The 14,890-nt window shown below is 38.2% G+C and overlaps 2 protein-coding genes across 3 annotated transcripts in view; one reads left to right on the top strand and one right to left on the bottom strand.

Annotated features, from left to right (window-relative positions):
- brf1b (BRF1 general transcription factor IIIB subunit b) overlaps nt 1-4,490 on the bottom strand; it is a 61,506-nt gene extending 57,016 nt beyond the window's left edge. The window contains exons 1-2 of one of the 2 annotated variants that reach the window (XM_084431689.1): nt 4,256-4,490; nt 3,482-3,682 (exon numbers count right to left, since the gene is read on the bottom strand). In XM_084431689.1, the coding sequence (XP_084287815.1) occupies nt 3,482-3,662 (181 nt within the window). In that variant the 5' untranslated portion in view covers nt 3,663-3,682; nt 4,256-4,490. Of the gene's footprint in view, nt 1-3,481; nt 3,917-4,255 lie in introns of those variants that run through there. The other variant, XM_084431688.1, reaches the window with a different exon arrangement.
- A 249-nt stretch (nt 4,491-4,739) lies between these two features.
- On the top strand, nt 4,740-10,818 carry xrcc3 (X-ray repair complementing defective repair in Chinese hamster cells 3). The gene is made up of 7 exons (XM_084431687.1): nt 4,740-5,114; nt 5,203-5,343; nt 5,559-5,771; nt 6,760-6,914; nt 6,991-7,203; nt 7,338-7,384; nt 10,236-10,818. Exons 1-7 carry the CDS (start codon nt 5,060-5,062, stop codon nt 10,465-10,467), a joined length of 1,056 nt encoding a protein of 351 aa, XP_084287813.1. The 5' UTR covers nt 4,740-5,059; the 3' UTR covers nt 10,468-10,818.
- Nucleotides 10,819-14,890: the final 4,072 nt, after the last annotated feature.

The raw sequence follows: 14,890 nt of genomic DNA, 5'->3' as shown, positions 1-14,890 counted from the left end.
GCGTCTCTGAGGGCTTCCTGTTTCTCCTGCCACATCCAAAACCAGGCAAGACTTCCATTAAAAAAAGGAAATATTTATTGGTTAGTTCTAGAACTATCATATCTAGAAGTCTTGCATATGGCTATATTTCTTTATAACATTGGCTTCTGTTGTACGATGTCTTGTAGAATGACAACAACTTCCTTTTTAAGCTGAATGTTGTTTTGACTGACCATACAAGGAAAGAGAATAAATTCTCTCTCTCAGAGACCTGCACGCTGCTGGAGGACTGGTCTGCGAAAGAGATCCTCAGTGAAGAAAACTACATAGAGGTAGGATTTTGTGAGGCAGGCAATATAAATCATTTCTGATATGCAGCAGGTTTTATTGTTAACTAAAATTATTAAATATTGTTCACGTTCATTTAAATAAAATATAAATGTTGAATGAAAAAAACTTGGCAACTACAGTAGAAAAAAGTTGCAGCCTTAAATTAAGTACAATCAACTTGGATATTAAAGTCATTTCAACTTAAAGCAACACTAAGGAACTTTTCCTCTTCGGTCACCCTACAGGTTGGAAGCGGAATTGTCCATTACCGCTGTCGTAAATAATTTTGTCCCAGGCACACTCGCTGTTTATCTAGCACCGGCTTTGGAATGAACGATGTCCACAGACAAGGTAGAGTATGTTGCATGATTTCATGAAAGTATGATTGCTACATCAGAAACGAAGAAAAACTAAATAATGACTTTACGTTTGACGTAAAGCAAGTCAAATTTGTAGTTTTCTTATGTCTCATTCGAACTACAGAAACGCGACCTGGTTTGGCAAACTTGCATAGTGTGGTTATAGCAGATATAGGGCTGCAAAGCGAATCCAGAAGTGCCTTTCACCCTGTTACGACTTGATGAACCATTGTTACGATTTTGGAAATCAGGAAAATGTTCCTTAGTGTTGTTTTAAATTGCATTACACTGACTAAAATAAATTAGTTTAACTAATCAAAAAAGTAAAAAATTGCTTAACTTAAGTTAAATCAATGTAAAAACGTATGTTCTCATAACTTATTGATCATATAAATTAATGTCATAAAACTGAAATATAAATTAAACCTAAGTATAAAAACTAAATAAAAATGACAAAAGTCAACAACAACAACAACAACAAAAAATTACTCAAATTTAAACAAAAATTAAAATAATTTTTAAATATAAATGCTATCATTATCAAAATATTAATAAATTCCATAAATAATACTAAAATAACACTGGTATGCAGCTGTATGCAACATTATCTGGTGTTCTCTGACCTAGGTGACGGTAGTGAGAGATACACCCTGCACATCTGATAACCGCACTACTAAAGCAGCCTGGCTGGCTCCTCTTTCTTTAGTAAGAAATCCTGATGCTTTGATGGCATGTGTGTTTGAATTTCTCTATTTGAATGTTTCAAAAATGTAATTTATTCCTGTGATGAAATTTGAATTGAATGAATATTTTTTAAGGATACTTTGATTATATAGAAAGTTCAAAAGAACAACAATTATTTGAAATATGACTATCTTATGACATTATACTTTTTTTACATTCACTTTTGTCCCCAAAGTTTTGAATAGTATGAAATGAACATCAAAGGGTCCAAATTTGCTGACCGCAATGTTCTCCTATCTATCCACCTTATATTTTACGTAAGAGTGGGTGCGGTCATTTGTAAATTGAATGTGTCTGGCTTCTAGTGTTATTCGCTTCCGGTTATTTTTAGCTGTACAAAACGGCTCGTTACACTGCTTGATATTGCAAACTGGTACTTACTTACGTAATCATCAACACACTGTTTGGTAGCGCAAATAGTTTTACCGTTTCCTGCGCTTTGTTATTCTTTCAGTTATTTACCTATAGCGGAAAATGAATTGCAAGTCACATTCACAGAAAAAAGCTTACTTGAGCATTGCGAAAGAAGGTGGATACATTTATGTATACATTTTCTTTTTGTGTGTGTGTGTTTTTGTGAACTATCCCTTTTAATGTTAATTGTGCAGGTTCTACCATGATAATATCTCAGGATTTTTTTAACCTTGTTTCCTCAGATTGACAGCACTGCTGTATAGAAGTGATTAATGCACTAGGCGTAAATGGGCGGTATTGATGCTTGACACATCTGCGGCATGTATGATAGGTAACTCACTGGGCATGTTTAATTTCTGATACATAATAAAACCTATTGTTGATGAACTATAAAATGTACATTGTATACAATATGTTTAATATAAATAACAGTCGTATAGACGTTCAGGCTTTCATAGGCCATACTTTTCTCTCAGTCTTGCATCTTTAACAGCCCCTAGCTCATTTGATGGAGTGATTTTGCACAGGAAAACTCCTAAAGTCATGACCCCGCAGGTGCAGGACCCATCTGGGTTTGTAAGCAAGAGCATTAAGCTGGGTGTGGATGCTCAGCTCTTGGACGAAGCCACCAGGAAAGACAGACATGGGTTACATCATATGAAAAATTGAGAGGTACTGTTCTTCCCTGGTAAAATAAGCCATTACGGTTCCAGCATTCATAAAGGAATAATAAAGGGTAACTTTCAACTTCTGAATTATGCATAGTAGATTTAAGCAACATGCATTATCATACAGTAAATTTAAGCAATTTATGTTAACAATTTGTAGTTAATCTAATGCTGAAACCACACATCATTTACTAGGACGACCATGGAAGCTGTAAAAAACATGATTTCACTGTTAAATAGTGAATCAAAATTGTGAACTTTGCTTCTTGTCATGTTGAGCCACTGGACACGTGCAATGAGATTTATTTTTTAATGGGTTAATAAGGCAAATGAAAAGTCAAGCCCATTTAAATGAGGGGGTAACGTAGGTGTCCAGTCCTGTCATCATTTCTGAAGATCATTTGCTCTAAGAATGTCAGAACTGCTTTTGCAAATTAAATGCACTGTGATCGCTATCAGTCAATTAGGAATGAAATTTATAATGAATGTGCATTGTGTTGGAAGGATGTGGTTCTAAGCTTTGTTGATTATAATCAATCTAAAAAAAATGATTATTTTATGTAAAAAGAAAAATGGGTCCTGTTGATTACCAGTTTCCACATTCACAGATCCAAATGCTGAAACTCTAGACCTCTCTTTCTTGTTTGTATGAAAGAAATCGAGCAATAACTCACATTATTTAAATTGTCTAAAAACTAAATATTTGCCTTTAAGAATATTACCAGTTTACAATTCTTCTCCTATTTTTAGTGACATAATTCTCAAAACTTGTTATTATGCATTATTCATTGCTTTTAAATCCCCCCTTTTTCTCCTCTTTATTAAAAATTGTGTACACTCTTTATGTTGCTTTTAGCATTAATAAAGTAAATACATTTAAAAAAAAAAAAAAACAGGCTTGGCACTGGTGCCCCTCAAAACACAGGTGGATGATTGCCCTCATCCCAAACCTGTGTTCAGGCTCAATTGAGGTTGAACAACTCTTACCATCTGCAGATACAAACTGGCCAACTGCTGAAGACACCCCTCCGCTGTTTTCCACAAACTGAATCTCAGAAACGATGATATTATCCTCCAGAACCGAACCACAGGCTGTGCAGACCGCACTCCCCCGGGCTGGGTCTGTGTCGATGTCTGCTCCACCACAGTTCTTACACTGACGACTCATACTGGCAGGAAGATGTAGACCTGAAGAAGACAAGAAGTACACCATTACTGAACAACAAACGTTTGGCAAACACACACATCATCTGCATCAGTTTATTATCATTCGGACAGCATAATAATAAGATACTTCATAAAATTGTTTCATAACATGTCGTAAACAATATGGTATCCAAACTGCGTCGAGACCGGGATTAGAACTCGGGTCGCCGGCTTGCAAACGTAGCTGATATTCCGCTCTGCTACTCAACAGACTACGCGCGAAAGACACACAATGCTCACTTTAGCCATTTTCACTATTGTTTCTCGTACAGTATTTCTTATATATTAGGATTCATTTGAAATTAGTATTATCTCTAATGTATATTTCTAGTATATATAACCCTTGCTAAGCTAATGTTTTGATATGATTTATATGTAAACATATGCTACAAAATGAAAAGCTAGCTTTGCACAAGACCTGTATGATACGACCGTAAACATAATACACACAGCTCAATGTATCGCTTTATTTTTTCTTTCATAATATACAGACGCGCATAAATATATAAGTAATGGTGTGTTATTAACGTTAGCCTCCAATAGCAAACCACTCACCAGTCAAAGGAAGTAACGTTAACGTTAAAGACTTAAGATCAAACAGTTTAAACCGGTATCCTCTAGTCTTATTTATTGTTAGCTTTTCACATCAGCTATTTAACGTTAATCGGCAAGCAATGCATTTCATTGAGCAACATGTCTAGAAGTTATGTATAAATGTTTCATTTTATCTAATAACACAATAACAGTTGAGACTTTCAACCAAGGCTTTTTCTACCTAACTGGATACGACATTATGGGCTGTTTTAAAAACTGAATATAGAGGGGTGGCCACTATACAACAGTTCTTTGTTTAGATATTTTGATGAGTTAATTTCACTAATATGAGCCCTTTATGACATAATACATCTTTTATTGAAATATTAATCATAAATGTATATTTATTACAATCCCAGTGAATCAACTCAGTTAAACGTTTACACTCAAAACACCCCCATTTTGATGTGCACTGGGCCAGTGGCGGACCCCGGTCTTAAAGCGCGATAATATGAAGGGGCTGAGTTGTTTAGCCAATACTTCATTGCACTCTTTCTCTTATTGACTTGCTAAAATGGAGTATTATTCGTTATATTTGTAGTCGTTCGTCTGTCCTTGAACTATAAACACCGACAGATTAAAATAATAAAATCGGCCATCGATTGGATTTAAGACTTTGATTTTGACAGAATTTATGACATGTTGACCAGGAAGTAAATGGTGCGCTGTTCAAAATGTGAGCTGAGAGGTTTAGTGGGTTAAAATAATATTTAAAACGTTATTTTATTAACGTTACACCGTTTAAATGGAGATTCGCGGGATGTGATGGACTGGGAACAATTTGAGCTAAATCCAAGGATTATTGCTGCTGTTAAAAAAGGTTGGCGAGAAATCCCGCTCGTTACATTCACGTTACATTCAGTCTAAAGTTGAATTCGCTTCTTGTTTAATGTTGTTTTATTGTTTAGCCCATTTCAGATCAGCGAAGGAGATCCTCTGTGTGTCTGGTCCAGATCTGCAGAGACTGACACGCTTGTCCAAGACTGATGTTCTGCGCCTTCACTGTGCAGTAGCAGCCGCTGTGCGCAAGACCAGCCCGGCGGTCACAGGTGACCTTCCACTATTAAGTTACTTGCCCAAGAAAAAAATACTTGGGACTTACTTGAGACTTGAAGGTTAAGACTTGAGACTTGAGACTTGCACATGTGTGACTTGGTCCCATCTCTGGCTGAGAATACATTAAAATAAGAGTTTTGCTTCAAAAATACCTGCTTTGAGAATCAGCTATTTTTGAAGCAAAACTCTTATTTTAATGTATTCTCAGCTCTGCAGCTGATCCGGGGAGAATGTCCTGTTTTGGAGCCCGGTCACAGGCTGTCTTTTGCCTGCCCCGTTCTGGACGGTCTGATGCGCGGTGGTCTCCCGTTACGAGGAATAACAGAGCTGGCAGGAGAGAGTGCTGCTGGGAAAACTCAGATTTGTTTGCAGCTTTGCTTGTCTGTCCAGTATCCAGAAGAAAACGGAGGGCTGAACTCAGGTAAAGACATGAAGCCTCTTTTTTTTTTTTTACTCAATTTCTACCCAATAAAATAAATTCCAATGTCCAATACTATAGTTAAAATGCCCTCATATATCCAGGTTTTCCAAGACTGGAAATGCTGGTTCTTCCATGACAGAAAAAAAAAAAAAACAATAAAATAAAGAATATCTTGATTTTTCTCCTAATGAGCCCCAGCCCTATGATTGAGAACCACTGCTTAAAGGAACACTCCACCATTTTTTCATATTAAACTATGTTATTCCCTTAACTAAGACGAGTTGATACATACCTCTTTCGTCTCAGTGGGTGCACTCAATCGCTCTGGCGCGCAGCGACACTTTGATAGCACTTAGCTTAGCCCAGTTCATTCATTAGGATCCAAACAGAGATGAAGTTAGAAGCGACCAAACACCTCCACGTTTTCCCTATTTAAATACAGTTACACGAGTAGTTACACGACCAAGTATGGTGACACAAAATAAAACGTGGCGCTTTTCTAAGCGGGTAAAAAGGATAACTATAATGTATGGCGGAATAGCACTTGGGAGCACTTCGACTCGGCGCAGTAATATCATCACTCCTGAAAAATCCTCTCCCTCTCACTTCTGTCATTAGAACCAACGTGACTTTTTACTGCGCCGAGTCGAAGTGCTCCCAAATCAAAGTGTCGCCGCGCACCAGAGCGATTGAGTGCACGTACTGAGACGAGAGAGGTATGTATCAACTCGTCTTAGTTAAGGGAATAACATAGTTTAATATGAAAAAACGGTGGAGTGTTCCTTTAAGACTATTTTCATTACAACTATCATAAATGCCTCAAATAGACACTTATTTCAGTATCTTGTCAAATCTGAGCACAAGATATATCGTCTGAAACTCTAGTGGCAACATGTGAGATTACTGGGGTGGAAGAAGAAAGTAATCGTTTTGACAAATCTCTGGTGAAGTGCTGTTTGAAATCACATTTGATATGGTCATTTAACAGGAGCTGTTTATATCTGCACTGAGGACTCTTTCCCCATCAAACGACTGCGGCAACTCATTACCCAGCAGTCCCGGCTCAGACCAGATCTGCCTCCAGCTCTGATCCACAGCCGGCGTTTAACTGACAGCATCTACATCGAGCATGCAGCTGACCTGGTGAGACTGGCAAAAACTCCTCTTAACCAGTTAATAACCATTAGAAAGGTATGAATGCTTGTACATATGTGAGCAGGAGGCTCTGCAGGCGTGCGTGTCTCAGCGTGTGCCTGTGCTGCTGAAGCGAGGTCTGGTCAGACTGGTGGTGGTGGACTCCGTGGCTGCCCTGTTTCGCAGTGAGTTCCAGGCTGATGAAGCTGTACAGAGGTCACGTCACCTGCTGGCTTTTTCCAGTACACTCCACCGCCTGAGCCATGCATACGGTGCACCTGTAGTCTGCGTCAACCAGGTTAGACCGCCATCTGATTTATAACACTTAATCAGAGATATTATACAATATGTGCTGTAAACGCTATAGACCTTATCATTCGAATTTAAATAACACAGAAATAGTTTTCACTGTATGATATTTATCCATTTCAGGTTACAGATGTTATGGACGGCCCAAATCCCGGAAGGTGCGACTATGGGTGAGTGTGTTTGTGTCAGTTTTGGCAGCAGCAAAAGGGCCAAAATATAACAGCTCCAGCTCATTTAAGGAGATTGAATGTAATTACTAGGAATGTGCGCCACGACTAATTTCATTAACGTTTAAACTCAGAGAGGACAATCTACTTAAAGGTACAATATGTAAGAATTTGCATTAAAATATCCCAAAATCTCAAGGCCAGTGTTATATATTTTGTTAAGTTGATTACTTACAATATCCCAAATGTTTCCAACTATTTTTAAATCGTGAGAAAATTGCGATTTTAACCAAGGAAACGGGGCGTTAGAGCAGGGGGGAGCTGGGAGTCGCCAGTCAATTGTGTCATATCCGCGTTACCCTCGGTTTCCGCTCGTACTGCGTGGAGTCCTGGACAAATGCGGAAGTTGTAGTTGTAGCGTCTATCAAGCAACAAACGTTAGCTTGTTTCGTGCAGTCGTTATGGAACACAACACAATTATTCTTTACTGATTGCAGCTGGTTCTGTCGACAAAGCATGCTTAATTTTATCTTTTCCAAATGTAGCATTCGGTAATAGTTATGTTTATGTAAGGAAAGTATTATTGCTTTAGGTTTGTGTTTAGTTTATTGACATTGTTTATCACGTCTGGTGTTTATGGCCATGTAAATAAATATAGCATGTGTTATACATAAAGATTCAGTATTTTGGCAAATGATGTGGGTATGTTCGAATGTAGCCTACTTTTACAATTGTTTAGAACACGTAAAACTGCGCAGCGTTATCACAACAATGAATTCAACAAATACAGTAACATCTATGATAACTAATTTAGTATTAAACCTTACTTTTCTTGCTGTTAATTCATTTTAATGAAATAAAAGTGTGATAAGGTTCAAGAGTCAGGAAGGAAGACAGGGATCGGCGTGACTGGGACTCGTACTTTATTAAAATAAAGCAAAACAAACAAAAGTCGCGCACAACGCGCATTCACCGTGGCAACCGCGACGGCACAAAACAGTTCAAAAATGAGAGCTCGGATCCACCGTTTTTCTTTCTCTGCGTCCAAATTTCTCTCCAGTCTCTAGTACGAGTCCTCTGTCTCTCTCTCTCTCGTTCCAGCACGGTCTCTCCACGCCAATAATACTGCAATAAGACACAGGTGTTCGTCATTTGCACTTGACCTACTTACGTCGTCTCGTTTCTATTGGTGCCTTCACGTGCTATGGTAATTATGGTAAATACCAAAAGCCGACATGTAAAATGCACATGAACACCCCCTCATGTGGTATTTTCCACTGGGCAACTCGTAGAATATTTTGATGCACGAGTTGCCGAGATGAGATAACCTTTGACCTTTTCAAAATGGCGGAGAGCAACGCAAGAGTCGTGAATACTGTTAGCAGATAGTTTTTGTAGCCAATACAATGTTGTGTCATTAACAATTGTAATATAATGCGTTAACACTCAATTTTCAACTTCGCTGCAATTTCCTTGGTTCATATTTAATCATTTTATGTCGTTTTATTATTTTTTATTATTAATTATGTTTTAATCATCAGAAAGCACCACATTTACGTTTTTTTTTTGTTTGTTTGTTTTTTTGTAAAGATAAAAAAGATACTCTACTGACACAGACCTTGCGGGCACTCTACATTACGACAACAAAAGCACTTGAACACAACACACTGGTAAATTCCAGTTCACAAGTGGAAAATATCATCTTTTCCAGAGCACATGAAGGCAGCATATATCTCCCGCTACAGACCGCGCTGAACCACGCCCCCCTCGCCACAAAAAGCATGTCATTAAACGCAACATTTATAAAAATAGAACTTAACCTCATCCATGAACATGATTTTTCGATTCCCGTCTGACTGATTTACATCCACGGTGGAGTTGAAAACAACAGTTCCCATCATTCCACACTCCTTCACATCGTCATCAAGCTACGCCGTTGTTATTGTTTGGAATGTAGCGCCCTCTAGTGACAGAAAATGTTGCATATTGTACCTTTAATCTGAGTCATATCCCATATCCCAAAAGTCATATCCCATACTAAATGCCGCTAAAAAATATATGCGATGTGCTTGCCTTGCATTATGATCATTGTTCATTAAACATAAGCAAGCCTTCACTTAATCAACATTAACCAATATAGACATATTTATTCAAATCACCTGAATCATTAGGCAGTGTAGCCTGTTAAAATCACAATTCAGCATACATCAAGCAAGGTATTGTTGCTCATTACCACCGCATGTACACACATGCCAGGAGGCAAAATCACAAGAAAAGCCTTAAGTGTACCAACAACTGCATTATTTAAAGGTATTCTATGCATTAGGATATTGACATAGGATCTGTTGTTGTAAAGTTATTTTCATTCATAATGGTTCCCCTTTAAACCGGCATAAAATTTCATATCAGTAGGCTATTTTCCCCTAATAACTGGTACCGTAGTATAACAAGCCTAATTTTTATATGGCAATTTGACATAGCCTATACAAAGCTTTTCCGTTTTCTTCCAAGTCAAAATCCGTGGACATTTATCTAAGCCTGTTGCGATCGTGTGATCAAGAAATGTAAAATTAAATGATTTAGTTTTCCGCTCCAGATATACAATAAAATAATGTACAATTTAAAATGTTACATTGACATAACAGTAATTTTACCATAGCCTTTGTAAAAATATAAAGCAAAACATAGGCTTAATGTGCAAAAAAATATTAACTAGTATTTCCAATGTCGACTAGCAGCAGTATCTCTATTATTTGACTAGTCCCTCACATCCCTAGTAATTACAAAACTGGACATATCATACTTTGAGCTTTTGAAGCTCTCTAATAAGTCTTCTATATCTTAACGTACACAGGCTGGTGGGCAGTAAGGTGCTTCCTGCATTGGGCATCGCTTGGGCCAACCAAGTGATGGTGAGACTCATGCTCACAAGATTGGCAGGACAAGTCAAATCAGACAGTCGAAGTTGTGCTCCGCGTAAATTAGAAGTGGTCTTCGCCCCACACCTCCCTCGAGCGAGCTGCCTGTGTGGGGTTTGGGAGGAAGGAGTGAGAGGGATCCCCGATGACGCTCTTCATGATGAATAAACTGCAGATGGAGGAGACTACATTCACATCAATATGGCAGTTAACGGCTGCTGATGGACACAAATGTTTTTAAAGCACATTTTGTTAGGAATGGCAAATTTTTTACCATTTGAAATTAATACACATTATTATTATTAATATAAAATTCTCACAGGTATTATGTGCAAATCATTTTGTAAAATAACCCTATTTTATAATACTTTTACATTTTTTTTATTATTATTATGCCCTTGAGACACTGAATATATGTTTTCCTTATGTATACCTGTATGTTGTTACAGTTTTCATACAAAAAAGAGTTCCAATGCAGCAATAAGCAAGTTGAATAAAGGCTAATCACTGTCTCACAGCCGCCCTTGAAGAGAACAAGCTGTTTTTTTTCTACTATTTCAGAAAACAAAGCAAACTCAATTTGCTATAGAACTGTCTTGATCAATCTTCTGATCTACAACACTCAAAATAGCATTAACCATGTTTATATTACCAGTCTTGAGACTATACCATTTCAAACAGAAAGGCAACAACATTAAATATACAATAATTATGATAGTAAAAGTACAGATTTGTCAAATAAATAAAAATAGTTAAAAACAGTGGTACCCATTTTCCGATCCCCTGTTTTGTTTTATCATTCTACCAGCATTTCTTCTATGTTTGGGACCTGCTCTACTTCAAAAGACTCAATGAGTTCTGACCAGCAGAGGGGGCTAAGATCCAACAAAACTACATGCCACATCTTGCAAATGAGATTGCCATAATAGATGGCATGAGACATGCAATAAACATGCATTATTTTGTTTATCTGATTGCTGTAATAATATGTATAATATTTCACTATATAAGTGAGGACATTTGGTTCTCACAAGTATAGACAAACCTGTACACATTTAAAAAATGTGATTGCTGTACTTGTTTTAATGTCTGAAATTGACTCAAGACAATGGGTCGATGTTTAGCTGGTTAGCAGAGTCTTGAGTTGCACATTTCAAGATGTCTCTGCAAACAAAAGTGCAAAAATGCCTGGCAGTGATTAAAGTCCAGCTACACAGAAAGGAGTTTTTGGATAGGCCTATAATCCTTCCAAGCTACTTAACACATACTCACACACACGCAATGAGCGAGTCCCTTTATCAACATCGGAAACCCGAATGTTAGTGGACACTGCACACAAAACAACGCACTCATTTTTGCAACCAAATGCTGTGAGCAACCACACTTGCGTTTGAGCCCGTCCTGTCACCATGGCGACAATCACATGGGCTGTCTGTCCCAGATTGTTTGACCACCCCCACCCTCAGGAAGACAAGAACCTCTCCATCCATCGCACTGCAACGTCAAATCAACCCCCTCCATCCCCTGCTACAAAACACAGACACATTTTCCTCCTTCCACTCAGCTGTTTACTGCTGCGCTGATGAAAACCTCGTTATGTAACTCCGCCAGTCCTAACGGGCTACACACACACACACACACACACTGACGGGCTTTCAGAACACACGCACAGCCACCCACATCTGCCACCGTCTGCAAAATGACCGAGGGCTGCTCACACTTCAGCTTGCGCACTTCAAGCAGCCGGATTCTGGTGTGTCATCAGGCAGGTTGTTAGTATGCATCCCACGTCTACTCGTCTCAGCCAGGGCAAAAGAGAGACGGATGCAATGACTGCAGGTTGCAGGTCTCTCTCTCTCTCTCTCTCTCTCTCTCTCTCTCTCTCTCTCTCTCTCTCTCTCTCATATAAACATGCATATACGGCCATCTTGGGAAAGAGAAGTAGAGGAAGAGAAAAATGGATTCTTGTGTTGAGATCTAAGGAGGAATGTGGAGCATGTGTAATAATGTGGAAATATTTGCTGAATATTATATTAGGCTAATTAAGATAGAAACACAGCTGCAAAAACACAATGCATACCTAGAGGCTACACACTGTGACAAATTTACACACACACACACACACACACACGCACGTTTAACTATATTAGTGAGGACATTGCATAGACTTTATTGAATTTTATACAAGGTTAATGATATTTTCTATGGCCTAACCCAACCCCAACCCCTATACCATAGACCTATACCCAACATAGAAAAATGTGCAAAACACTAAAAATAAAAACATGTTTTGGTCAAATTATAAGCCTTTTTAAATGCCCTCATTGTCAGGTATCATACTATTTTACTATATAAGTGAGGACATTTGGTTCTTACAAGTATAGACAGACCTGTACACACACACTCTCTCTACACATCTCAGGTTTGGGATCATTTGACTAAGGCCTTTTCCTATTGCAGAATCTAATCACGTCCCAACTCCCATCAAATGAGTCACAGCTGCACTCCAAAACCACATATGTGCAAGAATGAGGGCACAAAGTATATATATATGGTGAATATGAAAAGACATCGATTAGTACAAAAGTCAAAAAGAAAAACGAGTCTGATGGCTTTTGTGGCAGGAAACAGGCAGCAGCTGGTCGGTTGCTAAGACGACCAGGATTAGTCCTGCGCCATTGGCCCTCAGCTGCACCGCAGACTCTTTCTCCAAGAGTCTTAACCCCAGAAACATCCCACCATCTTTTACATCACATCATTGTTGTCAAAATATACAAATGTTTCATGCAGCCTAATGATTGTGCGTAGTCTGCGTACTACCTAAAGTCAACTTGTCGACAGAATCGATGTACAGAAACAGAACTGATAATAACTGGCATAAGAGGGAAACAAAGTTATATATATCAGTATTTTTATACATTGTAATAGGAAGCAAATGTAAACAAACACAGAGAGGGAAGGGCGGAGAGTATGACGTCATCTGTAGTGATGCAGTAGCACAATCCCACCACAGGGGGAGCAGTGAGTTTCAAATGAGACGAACTATCAATACAAACTGTTTTACAAGCTTTTTTATTTTGTTACTTGTAAAATTAGAGGCTTTAAAGAGCTGTAAAGAGCAAACACAAGTAAACCGAGCCATTTACTACTGTCTATATCTGCGACTGAAACACAGATATGACTTGACAAACAAGCCATTATAGCGTGTCAATCCAGACAAGATTCAAGTTGACTAAAAGAAGTCTGCATTAATATCGAACTGTTCTGTTGCTTTCTTTATTCATATTGCATTGGAAAGAAAATAACTCAATGAACCCTGCAGATCAGCAGACATGGCAATGCCACAGGGAGCAGGCATGTGAAGTCCTGACTGAGGGTATTGTGCAGTGGCAGATGAAACAGTTTGAGATACACAGTAGTTTTATTCAGAAAAGCAGGCTGGGTTGACCCGTTATGCAGATTTTGTAGACAGGAGGTTTGCACTCTGAAACCCCCTTCACTGAACTAGGTCACACTTTGTCATGGAAGCAAAGAATTTCATTAAAAAGAAAAGAGAAACGAACAAACAATCATGTTTAATATACTGCCAACAACTTGTGCACGTTGGAGAAATAACTGAATTTGCTGATACTGAGTTCAGCATTGCTCAATATTGCAATAGTTAAATGCTCTTTCCTTAGCTTTTATTTGCTCTCTGTCTTGTTCTCTGTCATTGTCAGGCAAGACCAGACATCACTTCCAGAACGTTTTGGGAAGAATCCGTAATGAGACAGAGGCATTGTGGCAAGGAGGCATCTCCATGGTGACAGGAAACCAAGCTGGAAAACACACAATAGTCGGCAGCGGTGGGAGGTAAATGTGAGAAACGTAGAGAGGGGTTTGACATGTGTGAACAACAAGTAAAACTGATGGTGAGCTTCAGAATTTCTTACACTGTGAAAATATAATTACTGATAACTTCTTGTTTTTTGTCCGGATTTATTCATTTATTCACAAATACATTAAAAAGACTTTACTTCAGTTTGCCACCTCAATGATGAGCATGTTTTTAATGTCTGAATTCGACAGAATGAATGATATACGCATTTGCGTTCTGTCACGGTTGGATAAAGAGAAGCACACAACTAAATGAGTAGAAAAAATATTATCTTTATTAAATCCACAACGGAAAACTCAGGAGGATTGTAGGAGAAAATGTAAACACAATCACTTTTAACATAGACAATACCGGACAAGGTAACTGAGGGCTTAAATGCTGAAAAGGAGTAATCAAAGTGAACAGAAACAGGTGTGTGGAACTATTTAACAACCAAGGAAACTGACAAGTAACTGGAAGGCAAAACAGGAAATAAAGAATTTTTTAATTATACTTGATCATTGCTACCTCTCTATCTCTTGTGAGAGCAACCTTTGTGGAACCAGGACTATTGTATAAGATAATTAAAGCATAAAGCATAAGGTGAAAGAACATTTCAGATCAGTTTCTGTTTTTAGCAACGCCAGCATTGTCCTAGACTGACTGACTCCCTCCTGCCTGTTCCCAATACTGTTATGTAAGCCTCTGAAATGTACCGATTTTGCATTTTTATTA

The sequence above is a fragment of the Rutilus rutilus genome (genome assembly GCF_951802725.1).
Source record: "Rutilus rutilus genome assembly, chromosome: 15".
NCBI classification, from domain to species: Eukaryota; Metazoa; Chordata; class Actinopteri; order Cypriniformes; family Leuciscidae; genus Rutilus; species Rutilus rutilus.
This window is presented reverse-complemented; position numbering and strand designations above follow the sequence as displayed.